Raw genomic sequence first — 20352 nt, forward strand, 5'->3', positions numbered from 1 at the left:
TCTTCTCTTTTACTTTAATGGGACAGAATGAGTAATAAATTAAATAAAGTGTAATACTTACAAAAATACTATTGGTACGTGATGGGATATGGAGAGGACAGGTAAGGAACAGAGCGGAAAATAGAAAGGGTTAGTACATGACTAGGGCTAACTAAGGAAGTTGGAGAAGGGCGCAAAGGAAGGAGTTGGCTCAACTTGGAAGGAGTTTGTTTGGATCAGACTTAGTAAAGCAAGGCGTTCTGATGCACGTTCTGAATGAGAGGGTAAGTCAATCGAAACGAGGAGGATGAGCGATTAAAGCAGGCAAACAGACAAAGTAAGGCGACTGGGTATGTAGTGATCTCAATAAGTTAAGATGGGATAGAATGGCTACGTCAACCGGCGGTCTTGTGGGTTCAGGTGGTTAAGCCAATCAAAGGTGGTATGACGAAGTGTCTGGGTCAACCAATCCGAAGGGGTCAAGTAAGCTTGACCGAGTAGCGAAAGGAGTTGCTCATAGAGCTAGAGTTAATCGAGTAGTTGAGGCAGGCGACCGGTTGAGGCTGGGAAGATTGATCTAAGCACTCAGTCGGAGGGAAAACTTGAGGATAATCAATGCGAAGTTAATAGTAATGATGAGATCAGCCATTGAGGAAGGCAGTTAGTCGCGAAAGGAGTGGAAACCAACATGAACTCCAACGATTTAGGCATTTAAAGCATTTATAGTTGTATTTAATGTATTTATGATAGGCTAGCCGTTACACTCTGCCGAGCATGTATAAAAGACCTGAGACGGCATTATAAATGGGGTTAAGCAATTTGAGTATACACGAGAGATTTGAGAGCATACAATAATGTTTCGGTAGTATTGACATGTCGACTGACTGCTTCGATGGTCACGAAACCAACAATAGTCTTAAAGATGAGAATTCATGAAATGGTCTCATGTAGGAGATTTTGGCTCATTAGAAATATCCTCTTTTGCCTCACGAAACTAGCTCAAGTTGTTAACCATATAACCTAAAACTAGACTCTAGTTATAAAGTAGACTTTTTTTTTTTTGAAAACAGTTATAGAGTAGACTTTAAGTTGGACTTAAAATTCATAAATTGATCAAAAGTGATGAAAACCCTTTGTACACATAATATATAAACATCGATGAAAATTGATAATTAATTATACGACTCGTGATTTATGTCCTCCAACAGTTAAAATTAGTCATGTGTATTGTGTAGAGCACTCTTGCCCTTCCCCGCAAGAGACGTCTGTCAGTCTGTCACGTATGTTTCAACATGTCCCTTGAGCATCACTCTATAAATCGGTGCGCTATCCTCTAAAGGTAATATCTATTGTCTCCATTCTTTTCCATTACTAGACCTTTTTGTTGCAGAACAAAAATAGAATAGCAAAAGAAAATGGATGCTTTTTCTTCTTCTTCTTTCCTCTCTACTCTCCCAATCTCTTTTCCTAAGAACAAATCTCCTTCACCGCCTAATCTCACTATTCTCAACGTTTCATCAGTTAGAATCGAAGAAAAAACTGTCACCACCATAAGAAAACCGACTCCTCAGCCGCCGGAGCAGACTCGAAAGCCGCCGCCGCCGCCGCCGCCGAGAAAGGCCGCTGCGGTGTCTCGGAGGCCGGCGGCGGAGGTTTCATTGCCTACTCTTATATTCAACGGCTTTGATGAGTTCATAAACACTTTCATTGATCCGCCGGTGCGGCAATCCGTTGATCCGCGCCATGTTTTGTCGGCGAATTTCGCGCCGGTCGACGAGCTCCCGCCGACGGAGTGCGAGGTGGTGGAGGGGGCTCTGCCGTCGTGCCTCGACGGCGCGTACATCCGCAACGGCCCTAACCCGCAGTATCTGCCGCGTGGGCCCTACCATCTATTTGACGGCGACGGGATGCTTCACGCCGTTAGGATTTCTCAGGGGAGAGCCACGCTGTGTAGCCGTTATGTGAAGACGTATAAGTATGAGGTGGAACGGAGTATCGGTTCTCCCGTTATCCCTAACGTTTTCTCCGGTTTTAGTGGCCTAACCGCTTCCGCTGCCCGCGGAGCCCTGACCGCTGCCCGGGCACTTTCCGGGCAGTTTAACCCCGGTAACGGCATTGGCTTAGCGAATACCAGTTTGGCCCTTTTCGGCGGGAAGCTTTTCGCGCTAGGAGAATCTGATCTCCCTTACGCCGTTAAAATAACCCCCGACGGTGACGTCATCACTCTCGGCCGTCACGATTTTGACGGGAAGCTTATAATGAGCATGACGGCCCACCCGAAAATCGACCCGGAAACCCGCGAGGCTTTCGCGTTCCGTTACGGCCCAATGCCGCCGTTCCTAACATTCTTCCGAGTAAACTCTGACGGCGTCAAACAACCCGACGTCCCGATTTTCTCCATGCCGAGCCCGTCGTTTATCCACGATTTCGCCATCACCAAAAACTACGCCATTTTTTCCGACATCCAGATCGGAATGAACCCGCTGGATCTCCTCAACGGCGGCTCGCCGGTCGGGACTTCTCCCGGGAAAGTCCCGAGAGTCGGCGTGATTCCACGGTACGCCAAAGACGAGTCGGAAATGCGGTGGTTCGAGGTGCCGGGGTTCAATATCGTCCACGCCATAAACGCCTGGGAAGAAGATAACGGCAACACCATAGTAATGGTGGCTCCGAATATAATGTCCGTTGAACACACCATGGAACGCATGGATTTGGTTCACGCGGCGGTGGAGAAACTCACGATTGATCTCAAAACCGGCATGGTTTTCCGGCAACCGCTTTCCACCCGGAATCTCGATTTTGGGGTGATCAATCCGGCTTACGTCGCCAAGAAAAACAAGTACGTATTCTTATCAATCCGTGAGACTGGTGGAAACTCCATTAATCAAATATCTGACACATTTTATAAATTAATACACGTCAGACGATCTCGTACAAATTTTTACCTAATAATTTATGATTCCTCGGCTAACAACCCCAATATTTTAAAGGAATCTAACAATATATATTTAATAAGGTTAATAGTAGAATATAATATAAATATTTGATTTACGAAAAAGTCTACGTACAACTACTATATGAACGTGTGTTAAGATTAAAACTAATCTGGTTATTTATAGTTTATTGGTTCAAACTTCAAAATGAAATAGACAATAAACATTTGTTATGAAGAGTCAAATTTAAAATATTGTTATTACTGAATTAATTGTCTAATCAATTTATTAGGGTTATCTCTCGAAGTGAAATCTTACACTTAAAGTTAAATATTTATACTATTTTTAGATTTTTATTTTTGGCATAGTGCACAACAAATTTAGGCCATACACGTAACAATCATCACCTACTGTTGCTTTACTCTCAAAGATGCCTTCCACATATATCTTTATATCTCCAATCAAACAAGGTGAAACACGATCACGATTTAATTCGAATTAAACCGATCAAATATAATAGTACAATCAAAATTGTAATTGTATTGACGGTAGATTGTAATTATATTGATGGTTTCAATTACCGTTTATAATCGGATCCGGATCCTAAAATATAGGAATTGAAGCGGTCTGATTTTAAATTTAAAAATTTTAATGTTAAACTACACCATAATATTGTAAAAATACAATTATTATTATCATTATTATTATTTTTTGAAGAAATTATTATTATTATTATTAAATTCCGTAACTAACACTATTTTTTCTCTCTCCTATTTTACACAAAAATATCTAATGAGAAAACCCCAAAGGCCCACAATTGGATTCCCATAATAAGGAACAAACTAACTATATGCATGTGATAAATTTGGTTAATATTATTACATACTTCATGGCCCCAGGCCACCACAACACTAAAGAAGTCAAGATCAAAGTTAAATTAATACGGAGTAGTAGATTGGGAAAGTGACAATTTTTTGTACGTCTTCAACTATAGAGAAATAGTATGTCTTTTATTTGTTAATTACACCATCCTTTTATTGTTTGTAAGGTAGTTTTAATTGAAACATGTGTTCTTTCTTAACTAAAAGTCTAAACTGATATTATATATGCAGATATGTGTATGCAGCGGTAGGGGATCCTATGCCGAAAATATCAGGAGTGGTGAAGCTCGACGTGTCGGTGTCGGAAGCCGACCGCCGCGATTGCATAGTGGGTAGCCGGATGTATGGGCCAGGGTGCTTTGGGGGAGAGCCATTTTATGTCGCCAGGGAGCCCGACAACCCGGAAGCGGCGGAGGACGACGGCTATGTGGTGTCATACGTGCATGACGAGAAGAGTGGAGAATCAAAGTTCTTAGTAATGGACGCCCAAACTCCCAATCTTGACATTGTCGCCGCCGTCAAATTGCCCGCCCGGGTGCCTTATGGTTTTCATGGCCTATTTGTTAAGGAAAGTGACCTAAACAACCTTTGAAACACCAATTCATATCAACAATAATTCTTTAAAATTATATATATATATATATATATATATATATATATATATATATATATATAAAATTGCAAGGACCAATTGGTAACACCATACAAATCATGATCAAAAGGGTGTCTCTATTTACGGTGTTTATAATTGTTGGGCACTACACCCACACTTGAATTTACGACCACTGTATTATGACTCGGGAATAGCTATTTCTCATATGGTGTATTAGTATATGTACATATATGTATGTAATATTTAGACTTGTAATAAATATTTAGAATTGTAATATTGTCAAAATTTTAGCAAAAGACTATTGTTATTTTTTCTTGCTAATTTTATTTTCTAATGTTCAATTCTGTAATGAAACTCTTTCTATTCATGGTCACCATGAAATAGTTGACAGACATTGTGTTATAAAAAATAATATATTTATTAATTAAATATGAAAAGGATTAATAATATATTACTACCACGTAAGAAGTAAAATTATGGTGAAATTTTCGCATCGACAACAATGATTATTGATGTGTTGGTAAACTTTTTAAACTTTATCCATTTCGCACATTGTATATTTGTATGCATGTTATGGTACTTTAATGTGTTTGATGCTTCTTAAATTATTGGTTTATTGTTTGCAAAAAAAAACAAAAATTATTGGTTTATCTGATGATTCTTGGGAGCGTTCATGTCAGAGTGTGTGTGGTGGAAATTGGAAGATTGTGATGCTGATATTGACATCATGTCCGAAAAAAAAAAAATCATTATCATGGTAATATTTTTTTTCACTTTAAAAAATAAGTCCCCTTTCACATTATTAAAATTTTAATTTCTTCATTAACTTTCATGCATACAATATTTTCTCATGTGATTTTATTTTAAATATAATAATAAAATGATAATAATAATAAAATATAAAAAATTGCCGCATGTTACATGCGACAATCTTTTTGTACTTTACAAGCTTGCAGTACACATAATAATAATAATAATAATAACAACATCACTTTGCAAGCTCCATCATTTCAGTAATACAATTTTAACTATATTATGTTGGTTTTAGTCGAGGGCAGACTAACACTACTCAGATTGCAAGAAAGAACGTTGATAGGTAAATACTTTCAGATATACGGATACATGTACAAATTATATTACAGTAGCTCGAATAGTTAAGACTAGGATTGAAAGGTCCCGAGCTCTTAGATGTTCTAAGGAGTAAATGCTTCAAAAAGTCCAATTCTCTTTGCAATAAATGCTCTATTTGTAGGGGAATGGAGGGGAGCACATGGTGGGAGCTTGGCATGCCCGCCACAATCCCCGACCGAATCATACAATATTAGAAAGTGTTCTTGGTCGGAATACCCAGTCCGAGCCTCGAGGTCGGGACTGAGTTGACATTCAATATAATGATGAATTCATAATATTCTCGTTAGGTTTGGTTGGGATTTTATCAGATTGGATTCGGTCGGGGATTGTTTCTCGCGCTCTCAAGAGTACATACCAAACAAATACTCGACGGGTTACCCATGCATGGTATATTTCCCATCAAAGGTAATGGCATTATAAAGCCAAAGAATATTGTTTTATTACCTTTAGAAAGTTAGAAAATCGAACATTGAACCCTCTTCTTTTCAGGAGGTATTTATACATGTCTTTCCTATCAATAATTAAGGAGAAAAAGAACCCTAGAAGTCATAACCACCAAGCCACACTCTTAGTGATCTAACTCCCTTCTACCTAGTAGGATTAGACAATCGAGTACTACTTTATAGTAGGCATCATATCTGTTCAAACATACCCAATCTATTGAAGCACAAAGAATCAGTATTGCCTTCACTGAGACTCAAACTCATGACCTCCCATATGTAAGAGCCATTACTCTGCCATATGAGCACAAGGTGCTTGGCTTCCTTCTGAGAACTTACTTGATCACCGTTTCCAAAGATTATTTTGGGATGTTCTTGTAGTTCACATCATATCGGTGAGGTAGCTTCCATATCCTTGCTTTGCTTTCACTCAATTGCAACACATAACATCATTTCTAGTCCACATGTGCACTTACTGTTCCACCACCTCAACCCTGTGTGCGCACCTTCTCATTTGGAAGTATCATAAAAATTTTCATATATATATATATATATATATATATATAGGAAACGGATAAAGAGAGAAATAGGAACGCATTGTAGTCGACCATCTGGATATCTCTAACGATCAAAATTACAGTTAAAAAAAAATATGGTGACATTTTGCAAGTGAATTGTGTTAAAAGTGCAAGTAACGTTATCTTTAATTGCACCAAATGTAACCATTAAGTACACCAATGTGAAAGAGATTATCATTATAAGTCTACCAATGTGAAAAAAGTAATAAATTACTTGCACTATTGAGTGTAAAATGGTTGCATTTTAAAGTGATTTTACTTGTATGTTTGCATCTGTTACTTGTACTTTTAATACATATTACTAGCACACACAGTTCCAGCTATTTACAAAAATGTTACTGCGTTTGTTTTTTAAATCACATCTGATATGTTGATTTTATCAAATAGACGACTCAAATTAATTATTATTTCTCCCTTGAGCACCTGTTCTCACTGGAGTGAGGTAAATTCTGCTTATACACCTTGCGTACAAGGGGTCTTTATATCGTCTGATTTGTCAAGGTCTCTAAAACAAAACTTTAACGTGATCAGTCAAACTAACTGAACTAGTCCCATGTGACAAAATCCTTGTATTCTTATCCTCTCACACAAACCAGCTCATCTGGCAGCTCAGAACCCCCACTTTTGCATGCAAAACCAAACATCCTATGATTCCTATCTAATACAGTGATTTAAACCATCCCACTTTAGCAATCTTAGCTGTTGTTTAGAAGTTTGGTCCACCAAATGGGGATGAGATCCTTGCTTCAATCAAAAGTTTGGTCATACCACTTTGCTATTCAAGCTTTCAAATATGCCATCTCAGAATTCATCAATCATAGATACAAAGTAACAAATAGGAGTCCTCTCTAACAACTTAAGCTTTAGGGCTTAGGCCATAATGTAATGCATACTTCAATCTAACAAGCGAAAGGCCAGAAGTTCGAACTCATGTGTTGCCAATACTTAACATAAGAGTGGAAGTCGAATCTATATATTTCAAGAGTAGATACATGGTCCCTATGCATGACCTAACCGGAAGTCTTAACGCCAAAGTTTTTCGACATTCATAATCCAGCCAGATCATCAACGCAAATCCAAACTCTACTTGAGATACATTTCATTTACATTATCGACAAGGTTGATGTCTTGATGAACATTATTATCCCGTTCTTCAGAGTATGGGAATTAAGCTAAAAACCTTCTCCTATAAGGTATTACCTGGCTTATACTAAGAGCAATCCCCCCGCGTTTCAAGAATTATCATCTTCTATAGCTTCTATAGCACGGTATCCCTCCAACGAGGAAGGCGGGTCCTATAATTTGAACATGATAAGGAAATAATTGACATAAAACGTGCAAAGACAACAGCGAAGGCTGAAATGACATCAGTTATAAGTTGACATTTTTTTATCATTAATATCTCAAAAAAGTAATAGTCCGTAATAAAAATTGTAGAATGCTAGAATGTGTGAGTCTCAAAGATGACAAGAAAATTTTCCTGTAAATATCTCTCGAGACTTGCTAATCCATCATCTTAGGTATTGATGTAGATGGACCAGAGAAAATTTGTCCTATCTGGTATGAGATCTTGTTAAGAGAAGATTCTCTGGGAATTAGAGGGTCTGAGGAGCGATTAGTATGAGGAATAGTTACCATCGATGATTGTTTCTCTCTGTACGACGCCCATGTTACCAAATAAAGACCGGCTATGATCAGAAGTCCTCCCAATATGCTGCATTATCATATCAGTATTAGCGTTAATGAGCTAATGTATTAAGAAAAAAACAGCTTTTTCAAAAAAGGGGATAAACCAGAATGATGAAAAAAAGTGTTGTGAGTGCTAATTAAATACGAGACAAGTTAGAAAGAAGAAGAAAAACCGTAAAGTATTACCTTCCCAAATAAATAGGGCTTCCGAGGAAAATTGTTGACAGGATCGTCGATGCAGCAGGTTGAAGTGGATTGTAAAGAGCAACTAAAGCTGGGCCAAGAATCCTATTGCACCATGTCAGAAGTCCATAGTTGAGAGCGGATGCAATTATTCCCTGATAAAGAAAACCGAATGAATAGCCTAAAAAGTAGGAGAATGCACACGCTGAATAAAAATCCAATAAGCCCTAAGAATGTTTCTTGGATACAAGCATATACATAAAGACTAACTTGATCCCAGACGACTCAGGACAATCTATAGAAAATGGAAGAACGGGCAAACTTACAGCATAGCAAACTGCAATAACTTCAGATTGTGTGAATTTCCAGTCTGCTGAGAGGTTTGTTGTAAAAAATGCTGTCACTCCCATTAAAATGGTGCCACAAAGATACGAATATGCTGTCAGGGAAATGTTTGCGGGATATTTCCTTAAAATTGGAGCCTGAAACATTTAAAAAAGGGTAAGCTATCTCTTCTTTTCTGGTAAAAGAAGGAATATAAGCAAAGAGGACAAGTACTGTAATGCTATAAAGAGACAGAAAAATAAGGAAAAGAAACAACTATAAAGTATAAATATGAAATAAACTACCTGAATGGCGAGGTATGCTGCCATGCACATACAGTTTCCTATTAAACACAAGACGCCAAGGTGAAAGTTATCAAATCCCAATTCTAGGAGACCAGACATTAACCATCCAGAAGGTTCGGGCTGACCCCGAGCACTAATTTCATTTTGTGCGGAGAAATCCGGTTCCTTATATCCAAGAATGGTCGAGCCTCGGTACAGTGCCATTACAACAGCACCTGAAACACAGACAACGGTACCTCCAATCTTTGCTTGACCTTCTGTAGTAAGTAACTTCACCGTTTCTGTACTGCATATGCAACAGTAATATTGAATATTTGAATATCTCATGGATGCAACAGATAGATTAGTAAACAAACAAAAAGGAAAAGATAACGAGACAGACAGTTATATTTAAAGACATACACCAACATACTTAAATTGCGCTAGTAGCAAAATTTGTACTCAATGTAACGAGACAGACAGTTTCTAACATATGCATGCATACTATACACTGACAAATTAAGATAGATAGATAGATGCATAGTTAGTTAGATAGACATATACGTACAAGAATATCTACGGAGAAGATTATTTCTTGAACTCACCCCATCAACACAGCCAAAATAAATGTGAAGACTGGTATTGCAGGTTGGATAGCTGCAGCATAAGTAGGACTTGTATATCCAAGACCAAGCAGAAACAAGAGTTGGTTTCCAAAAATCCTGTTCCAATTATCCAGAAAGAAAATGTGTCAAGAACTTAATTAATCCTACAATATGCGGGCGGTGTAAGAAGAAAACACACTTAAACAACTATGAACACATTTAACTTACCCAGTTAATCCTAGGATGCAGAATGATATTACCAGCTGCCTGTTTAAAGGAGGTCTCAACCTTCTGTAAACAACAAACACCAAGTCACCAATCCACATAAACTTTTTCCTTTTATTTGGTAAGAAATCAAAGAGCACAAAGCGGGTGCAAACCTGTATACAAAGAGGAAAAAAACCCAAACAAACCACCACAACCCTATTTGAATACAAGCCAGGAGATTTCCTGCCGGCTTCTGCCAAAAATTCTTCTTTTTTATTTTTATTTTTTACATACAAAGGAGTGCATCTGCCTACCCAAAAAAGAAGAAAACGAATGATCTAAATTATGAGTTTAAATCCTTTTTGGGTTTGTTTTCCTTAGTCTCATAATCCACCTCCACCCCAATCCAACCTGATTTAAAACCAGTTCTTTGCACTTTCAATACCCTCTTTGCTGGCCATCTGTGCCAATTAGCTATTATCTCTTCCCTATATTCTCATTCCCTAAACACAAGGCAATACCCGGAAAGGTACTCCATATTATCTATACCTAACATAACTGCTTCAAACAGGTGAAAAATAGGTAAATAAAGGTATGAAGTTAGCATAAAACATTGTACATGGTAATCATCAGATAAACAAATTTCCAAATCATGTTCAAAACCTGATTTTGATCTCAATTCTACATTCTTTTGGATTCAATAATTGCTTAGGGATTAGCCCCCAATCACATAAGCTATGGTCAAACAGCCCCAATTAATCCCCTATCTTGAGTATTAAATTTAAACTATTAATCCACAACACAACCCGAATCCTAGTTTGATCAAATTTCAACTGAATTAGCTCAATATTAACTCATACTCTGCAAAATGTTGAAATTTGGATCAAAAGTAGACTGAATTTATCATCCATGACTAATTTCAACGACCTCTTAACGCCAATTCCCCAATTAAACTTCTTTAGAAAAAAAATGTTTACAAATTACAATTGTATAGACATCACTAGTTAGGACCCAAATCATTTCCACAGTCCAAATCACACCCATAGTTTGCACAAACGAAAAAGTTCAAATTTTTTCCGATGGGGCGCTGACCTTTCGCGGAAATAGGCGACAGGAGCGAGAATGGAGATGGCGATGAGGTCGCGATAGAGGCAGAAGACGATCTGATTGACGCCCACGTTGAGAGCGACCTTAGTAATGACATGGTAGCCTCCATACAAGACCTGAATCATCGCCATTGTCGCATGAGCTCTCCATGCTTCGCCGCCGTTACTCCCAACCGCTGACATCCTTAGCATTTCATCTCCTCCTCCTCCTTCACTGTGTATATATGTATGTAAATATGTATGCAGATTTGTGTGAAGCGGTGGTTGGTCCCTTTGGATTGGAGATTTGGAGTTTCCTTATTGCCGAAGCTCGGGAATTATGACTCACGAGCGATAATTTGGTGAAAGGTCTTGTAAGGATGACATCTCTATCTCGTACTTGGCTGAATATCCGATGTAAATATTCTATGGAAGAATTATATTATTTATATTATATATATAATTGTTCCTGAAATGTAAGCTTAAATGATACAAGACGATAAGGAAAATTTAAGTTGCCTTTAAAATTGATTTGTTACTTTATGTAAGTGGTAATAGCGTTGTAGCATTACTCTCTCTGGATAAAATGAAATTTTATAATATAGTTTGTCACGCAAACTATATTGTACGTTCTCGACAAATATGAACAAAGTAAACATTTATAGAGTTTTGAGAGGTTGGTAGAATGCTTTCAAGATTGTTGCGAGAGAGCACGAACGTAAAAATCAAATTTATCCGGTAGTTCAAATCATGTTTTTGAGCCACAAAGTATTTATAGGAGAAGTGAAATTTATTGGCACTAATGACATTCAAAATTGAATTTCATAACCTCTAAATTAATCATAAATAATACATGAGGTTACAAACGTTAAAAGATTAAATTCTCAACTCAAAATTGAAATTAAATATTATAATTTTTGAAACTAAAAGGGAAGGGATTTGGGGTGAGCTACTCCCATCTCCCGGAGGAATATATTGTGTAGGAGTAAATTTTTATTTCTCCTTAATAATTTCATGCAATTTTGGCTCCTTAATATTTGACTGATAATATATATTCACGTTTGATGTAACAAATAGGACCGGTATGAACTATGGAATACGAATCTAGGTCGGTATGGGAGCGGACCCTTTGCTTGGTACACTTGTGGATGGCAGGGATAGGCTCGGGTATCGCGACAGTGAGCCAGAGGTTACTGAATTCTTCTATTGCCTCCATAAACATCCTAAAATCCCCCTACTGCATTAAATACGGTATTTATAGTCCTGCCTAGGGGACAAATTCTGACACTTCGGCATGTTAGGCACGTGGAATGTATGCACAGGTCCTAGTCGGGACAGAAGGGGATATGTACATGTGTGGTTAGATGTTCCCAAGAATACAGAAGTAGCCACAGGAACCAAGCAAGAAGACCGGTCCGAGCTGCATATCTTGGAGTGGATTAGAGACTCGTCGAATCTGTCCAAGAGCCAATATTGTCAGCTCGATGCTTTGAGATGGTCGGGGAAAAGGCTAGATGAGGAAAGTGACGGTCGGTTCGAGCCCGACTCGGCTACAGGCTCGATACCGACCACGGTACGCACACCCATCCCGAGGGATAATCCTCATCAAAGCCATTTTGAGCTCTTGAATTTATTTAGCTCTCTGTAATAAAATTATTACCAGCTCCTTTCAATTTTTCGCATGTTTCACTCTTCTTTAAATATTAGATGTTTTTTTTTTTTTTTGAAAACCAAATATTAGATGTTTATGTTTATTAATGTTAGAAAGATCTGCTAAGATTCGAACTTCCTTCTTTGGCCAATGATCAGTATATATATATATATATATATATATATATATAATCCTTGGTATAGTGTTTTAATTTGTTCAATTTAGTAATTACTTTAATTTTGTCTAATTTAATTCATGTACTTTGATGTGACGCTGATATTATCTGTCACGTTATCATACTTACATGCCAACTCATTTATTATTTTATAAACATTTAAAACTAATTATTTTTACGATTAATATATTACATTAATATGTCCAAAATAAATACAAGTTTATATTGATTATTTGAACACCCAACCTTTTGCATAGAAAATGCACTCACTAGTCACTACTAATCTACCAGACTCTTATCTTATTATTTTATTGTAAACAATGATTAAATACTATTATAAAATGTGGCATGATTTGTAAAAATTTGAGTATATATTGTCAGGCAGTTAGCGTGGTAAACACAAGGTTTAATTTAAAGTTTATTTATGCTTGTTGACTATCTTCGTTTGAGTCGACAATTATAACGACCTAAATTGATTTGTCTCATTGTGATCATTTACCGACTAAAATTACAATACAAACTTTACCTAAATTATGTGTTTTTGAATAGGGATTGTGAAGTTTCATTCTAGTAAATCAAATAAATATAAGAATTGATCATTAATATCTAAGTACCTATCACCTGCCAACTTAACCATTTGAAAGTACTAATTCTCTGCTATACTGAATGGAGCATCCCCTATATCCTTTGGACTAATGTGAAGATGACAGCAAGGGGGGTTATCGCCCATGCATGCATTAATTCCTAGGAATTATTATTGTCCGGCCGGCATGCCAAAGTTGACACCATTATCTATCATCATAATATTTGTTGAATAGTTGGAGGCTACCCTAATGGGCTCATGTTTATAGATACCATCATATAAAATTAAACATTTATCCCATATTAAAGAGCTTTTGAGGTTTTCACATTGGTATCTTTGGCCCAATAATAAACACGTGCCCAATTTTCTCTTTCATTTCTCAGTTGTACATAAGCAGAGCAAAGCAGTTAACGCGTCTGACTAGACGTTGTATGTGCGCTAAACCGCCTCTTTTATGTTGTTTCACTCACCTATGGGACCACAAAAAATCAAGTTCTTACAGGGCAATTCAAACCTTCTCTCCTGCAAAAACCATTGAAAATCCTCCTATTGGGATGCTCTAAGGACACTTCTTTTCATAGGATTTGGGCTTGGTTTGTCACTAAGGACACTTCTCCAAGGAATTTTCACCTAACTCATCACTAAGATATTCTTGGAGACTACAATTCAAACGACGGGAGGTCCATACAATTTCAAAGTTGGATTCTCAAGTTTGCTCGTTGTTGTTTAGAGAAAAAAGTTTTATCCCCTCTATTTATTTAAATGCTTAAACTCAACTGGTGATCCCGTCTGACCTGAGGTCGCAGTCGGATCATAGAGCCTTGTTCCACTGAGACCAACGCCAAAGAGCAAACTTATGGCTTATGATGATCAAAGTAAGTAGTGGGAAAGAAACACATGAAGATCAAATTCAATGATTGAAGCAAATTAAAGCTAGCTAGGGTGAAAACAAGACACATGCAAAATTAAAGAGCAAAGAAGCTAAGAAACAAAAGAAAGAAAGAAAATTGTGGAAATGATTGGAGGGCAGGGGGAAGCACGATGAAATGGGGGCAGGACGGAGAGGATATCTTTCTCCACTCTATGATGATGAGCAGTACATACCATATATCATTTCCCACTTTCCTAATCAGATCAACTGTTTATCCAAATGCCCTTTGGATCTTTTCAAGTATTATTGTTGTTAGTTGCTGCTGCTCTATATAGGTTGTACACTTGTACTTGATTGAATAATCATATCAGATTTGGTGCATGCGCGTGCAGTGTCCTGTGCAACCACATTCCCCTTTAATTTTCCACATATTTTGTTTTTCATGTCTTTGCTTTTAATTTGATTGCTAGCTAATAAGTGGGAATACAACTCAACCTCATTACCAAAACACACAGGCAAACGCGTGGTTTTGTGGATTCTACTGTCTACTCCCCTTTAATTAATCACATTCCCATAACCCAATGCAACACATACATACATATCCCCACTAATAATGCGCTTATTATTTGGTCAACCTTGGTCAATCTACAGGTTATAGGAGATAAAGATTCTCGAGTAACTTCAAGAAAGAATCAAGATGGATCTTGTTGGAGAAGGATGCTAGATCAGAGGCGTTGACACGAGAAGAATCTACTAATCTTGGGACATGTGGATCTCTCAGACATATTAAAAAAAAAAAAAAAACTAACACTAATCAAATGTACCTCCATATATATATATATATATAGTCTAGTTCAAGTGACCATGTAACGTGCTGCCAATGCGGCCGCACCAATAGTTATGCACATATGGACCAATAGTGCAAGGAAAAACAAAAAAAATACACCAAAAAATGCACTATTAGGTACACATCACCAAAAACGCAACATTAGGTATGCATAAAAGTATCACACAGTGTTCAGAAATGCACAATTAGGAGTACGTGGTGCATTTTTTTGGGTGTGTTTTGTGTTTTTGTCGTGTATTTGTGCATTTCATTGTTGTGCATTTTTCTAACACTATTGGTGCTTTTGTTAACAAGCGGTCGCACATTACAGCTCGTCTGCATTTGAGCAGAAGTATATATATATACACACACACACACGAGAAAATATGCGATGTTGATCAACACATGTGTCTCTTGCACTGATTGGACCTAAAATGTTTCGGAGGAAGCTTTAGGGTTGTACCGAGTATTATGGTGCACCAATATTGTCCCACTAGATAAATTGCCAATTACCTTGTGGTCAAGTGGCATGTAGTGACTCTCCCAAATAAGAGGTCATGAGATCGAGTGCTTCAACAGGTTGAAAAAATAGAGTTAATTCCATTTTTGGTCCTAGATTTATAGGTGACATTCCACTTTTAGTCCTTTTTTTTCAAAACATCCACTTTTGGTCCTAGTATTATTGTGGCATGACCATTTTTGGTCCTCCGTCAAAAAAATCATTGAAATGCCGTTAAATACAATGTCATTTTGATCTTTTTTATACAAAGTAGGTTGACCCGCTATATTTTTTATGTTTATTTTTTGAAACAAAATCAAATTTGAATATTGAAATGCTCTTGTATTTGACGAAATTTAAACTGTTTTGTTGATTGAGGACCAAAAATGGTCATGTCAAAATAATACTAGGATCAAAAGTGGATGTTTTGAAAAAAAAGGACTAAAAATGGAATGCCACCTATAAATCTAGGACCAAAAATGGAATTAACTCGAAAAAATATAAATATACATATATTATAATGAAATCCAGTTATTCCAATATTTTCTCATCGTAATGTTTAAAAATGGCATAGGCTTAATTCCTATTAAAAGTACTAGGGAGGTAAAGTTGAAGCTAACTTTTAACTTAATTAACCATATATCCATATAGAAAGTGCTTGGTCTCTATCATGAGACATTATAATCTACAAAACTATCTTAAAAAGAGTGTCGATTTCAAGACATATATAATCAATTTGATGTTATGTGTGTTCATGCATCGCAAAACAACTTGGGTACAAAGACTCGAAGAGACAAGAGGCGGCTATATCGGAGAGTGCAGGCCAGGCACCACGCATTTTCATTTGTTTAATTTCTTTTCGAAGATGTAAAACGTCAAACTATGTTGCAACCAAAATCATGCATTGCAGACATCACCTTTGGAAAAATCTCCAATCTGATCCACTCTTTTCATCACAAATGGTGTCTCATCCATCACCTTTGAATTGTCGTGTGGGGGAAATAATGTTGCTACAATTTCCCATATTTGGAAAATGTCTTTTCTTTCAATTCTGATGTAAACCTATGTATATATTATCTTGTCATAATTTCCAGTCTTTGAATTGAACACATATTAAATTATCGTGAATATATACCGAGAATCTGATCCAATCCTTTCTTATCTAATTAGTATAGTTTTTACCTTGTAAATATTTGTCAAAATCACGTGTTTGCTCGTATGTTGACTTATTACGACTATTATTTTTTATTTTTTATTTTTTAAATTTCGTGGACGAATGAAACACTTTAAAGGAAAAATAAAGATTATGTGATGACGGGATGATTGGACACGTTAAATGGGACATGATGAAAAATTAAAGAGATGATCATATATGTTATGTTGCTCAATTAGTGGGATTGAGGAAATAGATATGCAACAATCAAGGAGATTTTTTTTATTTTTTTTTTTTGAAAATGCAACAATCAAGGAGATATTTGTTCTTAATTTGTCTTAATTACTATTTTGGATATTATTGCAAGCAACAAATTATCATGTTTGTACAAGAAAATGTATCATCATGAATAGAAATAAGATATTTCATTCATTTCGATATCTCTTTCCCTCGCCTATTGTCTCTAATTCCTTTTATTTTGAAGAAATAGCGTTCGAAGTAAAATTTATTATACTCTCATAGATCAGATCAGCAAGGGTGTTATTCAATCTTAACTTTTCCTTAAGTATTCTTAAATGCTAAATTAAGTACATACTTGATTGATGCCTATCGTCATCACAACAACTTGGTAATTCATCCAACAACTTTTTGAGCCAAAAAATCTAAAGTATTGAAAACCTAAAATATATGTCTCACAAAAAGCACTGCAAATTGAGTTAGAGAAGGAGATTATTATTATTATTATTATTATTATTATTATTATGTTTGTCACTCAAACAAAGTGTACCACTAAACTTATCTTCATGACACTTTTGAAGGTAACTAATATAGTATAGATTCAGCCATGATGATATATCTATCTCTACATACATACCCCTATCATGTGGTGATTTTGACAATGACAGCACATATATATTTGCTTGAGCTAGCTAGAGGGTTAAAGCAAAGTGAAAGAGGAAATTAAACCCTAACTAGCTAGGGTGGCAACTCTATGGAAATATAAATACAAATGAGTTGTGCCCAAGTGTCTTGTCTCATAGATAAATGATATATGATCAATTATATATAGTGAAAAGTGGATTTAGTTAGTGTTTGTACATATATAGATGGATTTGGGGATCAAAAAATATTTTGATGCACCTTATAATGAAGGACAAAAATGATCCATAGATTGTATATATATATAATCATCATATATGTTCAAACGAGAACTAGTAGCCACATGAGAATGCATGCATGGACTAATCTCATCTATCAATTTAGGATGATCAATGATTGAAAAGTAAGAAAAAATGAGAAAAATGTGGTGACATTTTCGTAATTACGATGGTATATTTAGAAACATTTGACGATAGTGTATCGACGAATAAGTAATAGTGTCCACATGTAGCATTATTATTATAAATTCTGAGTGCACTTTTAGTTATCCGCGATTGTACTATCAAGGTTTCCAATGCACTATCGTAATTACAAAAATGTAAGCTTATTTTTTCCTTAATTTACATCTCTTAATAATCTTAAATGAATAGATAAAATTAGTCCACACGTTGTCACATAATAACTACTAGCTAGTTTTCACATGATTCTGACTATATATATATAAATTCAATCCGCTGCAACAGGATGGGTCACTATCTAGGATCAAAATGAAATGCTGTTCTTTTCTCTTGGTGGATATATGATTTTTGATTCCTTAAAACCACTGCACTTTCTAGGTAATCATAGAGAGTTTGATAATGAAAAAGTATATATAAATCCATCACTGTTAATTGTATAATTATGCATGGGTGTTAAGCAATTCGATCTTATCAACTAACACCTAAATAAATTAGGTATTATATTCTAGCAGTTAACTCCTGGCATTGGCTAAGAACCTTATAGTCTAAGTAATAAATTGATGTTCTATGTGACAACTTGATATGCTTTAAATTAAATTTTTATTTTTCAAGTATATCTAAAGGAATATGAGAGTTTGAATATTGAATAGTGGCGGACTAGATTAATGTAGCAACACCATGACTTTTATAACTTGTTATCATTTTCATTGTATTTTCTCTTTTTTTTTAAAGCATTCAGGAAAGTGGCACTTTTCATCCCTAAATTATAAAAATATAGTACCTTTTTTCACCAATTATTCATGTTGTCAATTTTTGTCCCTCAATTATCTTCGAAGTGACTTTTTTCATCTATAAGTTTTATTAAGGTTGCGTTTAAAAAAAACGACTTAGAGACAAAAAAGATCATTTTCATATAATTGAGTGATGAAAATTAGAGACACGGTATGATTAGGACACAAATTGTTATTGACGAAATTTTAAAAATGAAAAAATCATCATTTTGGCCCCTCAAAAGGATTTAATTGATGAAATTTTAAACAATTTGAGGATCAAATTAGTTGAAATTGAAAACTAGTGACTACATTGACAGTTGAAAAATAATTGAAAGACCAAACTGATTATTTTTCATAATAATAATAATAATGATAATAATAATAATAATAATAATAATAATAATAATAATAATAATAATAATAATTTTTTGAAAATATAATAATAATAATAATAATAATAATAGGTTATTTTGGTAATATCAATTGGGTTGAGAAAAAGAAAGGAGAAAAAATCTCCATCTATGACGAAAAATATCAATTAAAAAGATTCCCACAAAGATAGGAAGTGACTAAAATAGTTGAGAGTTTAGTTTAAAAGAAGAAAAAGAAATAATTACCTAATTTGGAATATAATCATGAATAAGAAATAAGATCAAAATAATTATTACATTTTTAGTAGATCATTCAAATTCCTTGATTTATGTGAAAATTGCAATTGCTACCCAAATGTGCTATTTAGGTGAAACGCTTCCTGTAACTCTATTCGTCAAAAAACCACAAACAGATAAATTAGTCTTAATTGTGCTAACTAGCTTAAACAAAAAAGTTCAATAAACAACTTCCATAGAGAGTGAGACTTGAAACTTATATTATTCAATCAAACCTTATAGAAATATCACCTATAGTAGGATAATAATGGTTAATGATTAATTTAAATAAAATAATTCTTTGTAGAATTAATTGTATTAAGATATTGAAATCACTTAAGTAGTTAAGTTGCATCGTGATGTAATTGTGCATTTGTGCACATACAAACAACTTAGTGATGGCTAGGAATTGACATATAAATAATTTAAACCAAGCATGAAATAATACCTTATAATTTTACTCTAAAATGAGTGATTAAGTGGGTAAAACATAATCTTTTAATTGAAGGTCACGAGTTTAATTATTGTCAATACTTTTTTAGTTGAGCTTATTGCACTGGGTCTTTTTAGTATCATATACCTATCTTGTGTGGTTTGCGGGCAATACATGAGTGTGATTTATCCCGTGTACACCTTTGTTAGTGACTGCAGATTTTTTCAGTGCATTAAGTAAATTTCGTTCCTGTGTAATAGTTCGCAAATCACATATTAGAAAGATTGCACGAGAAACTCAATCGAGAAGATATTGACAAAAATTAAACATATGAACTTTTAGTACGAGAATCATATTAATATTCACTCGTCCGCCTCTTTCGGGACAGAAAATGCTTTTCTTTAAAAACGTGGGGGTGGTAAGTGGTTAGCAAGTGAGGAAGAAAACCTAATAAAATATGTAAAAGGTAAAA

The 20352-nt window shown here is 35.5% G+C and overlaps 2 protein-coding genes across 3 annotated transcripts; one reads left to right on the forward strand and one right to left on the reverse strand.

Moving 5' to 3' along the window:
* Nucleotides 1-1317: 1317 nt before the first annotated feature.
* LOC116027424 (probable carotenoid cleavage dioxygenase 4, chloroplastic) lies at nucleotides 1318-4727 on the forward strand. Its single transcript, XM_031269047.1, has 2 exons — nucleotides 1318-2818; nucleotides 4025-4727. Exons 1-2 carry the CDS (start codon nucleotides 1395-1397, stop codon nucleotides 4383-4385), a joined length of 1785 nt encoding a protein of 594 aa, XP_031124907.1. The 5' UTR covers nucleotides 1318-1394; the 3' UTR covers nucleotides 4386-4727.
* A 2763-nt stretch (nucleotides 4728-7490) lies between these two features.
* Nucleotides 7491-11341, reverse strand: LOC116028028 (WAT1-related protein At4g19185). Of its 2 annotated transcripts, XM_031269825.1 has the most exons (8): nucleotides 10940-11341; nucleotides 9869-9931; nucleotides 9641-9757; nucleotides 9057-9342; nucleotides 8754-8909; nucleotides 8431-8582; nucleotides 8191-8269; nucleotides 7491-7850 (listed from the first exon to the last, which is right to left on the reverse strand). In XM_031269825.1, the coding sequence occupies exons 1-8, from the start codon at nucleotides 11143-11145 to the stop codon at nucleotides 7788-7790; spliced, it is 1122 nt and encodes a 373-aa protein (XP_031125685.1). In that variant the 5' UTR covers nucleotides 11146-11341; the 3' UTR covers nucleotides 7491-7787. The 2 variants fall into 2 exon arrangements, with proteins under 2 accessions (XP_031125685.1, XP_031125684.1); XM_031269824.1 differs by lacking the exon at nucleotides 7491-7850 and having other exon boundaries at nucleotides 7909-8269.
* Nucleotides 11342-20352: the final 9011 nt, after the last annotated feature.

This window comes from Ipomoea triloba, chromosome 8, assembly GCF_003576645.1.
Source record: "Ipomoea triloba cultivar NCNSP0323 chromosome 8, ASM357664v1".
In the NCBI taxonomy this organism is placed as follows: domain Eukaryota; kingdom Viridiplantae; phylum Streptophyta; class Magnoliopsida; order Solanales; family Convolvulaceae; genus Ipomoea; species Ipomoea triloba.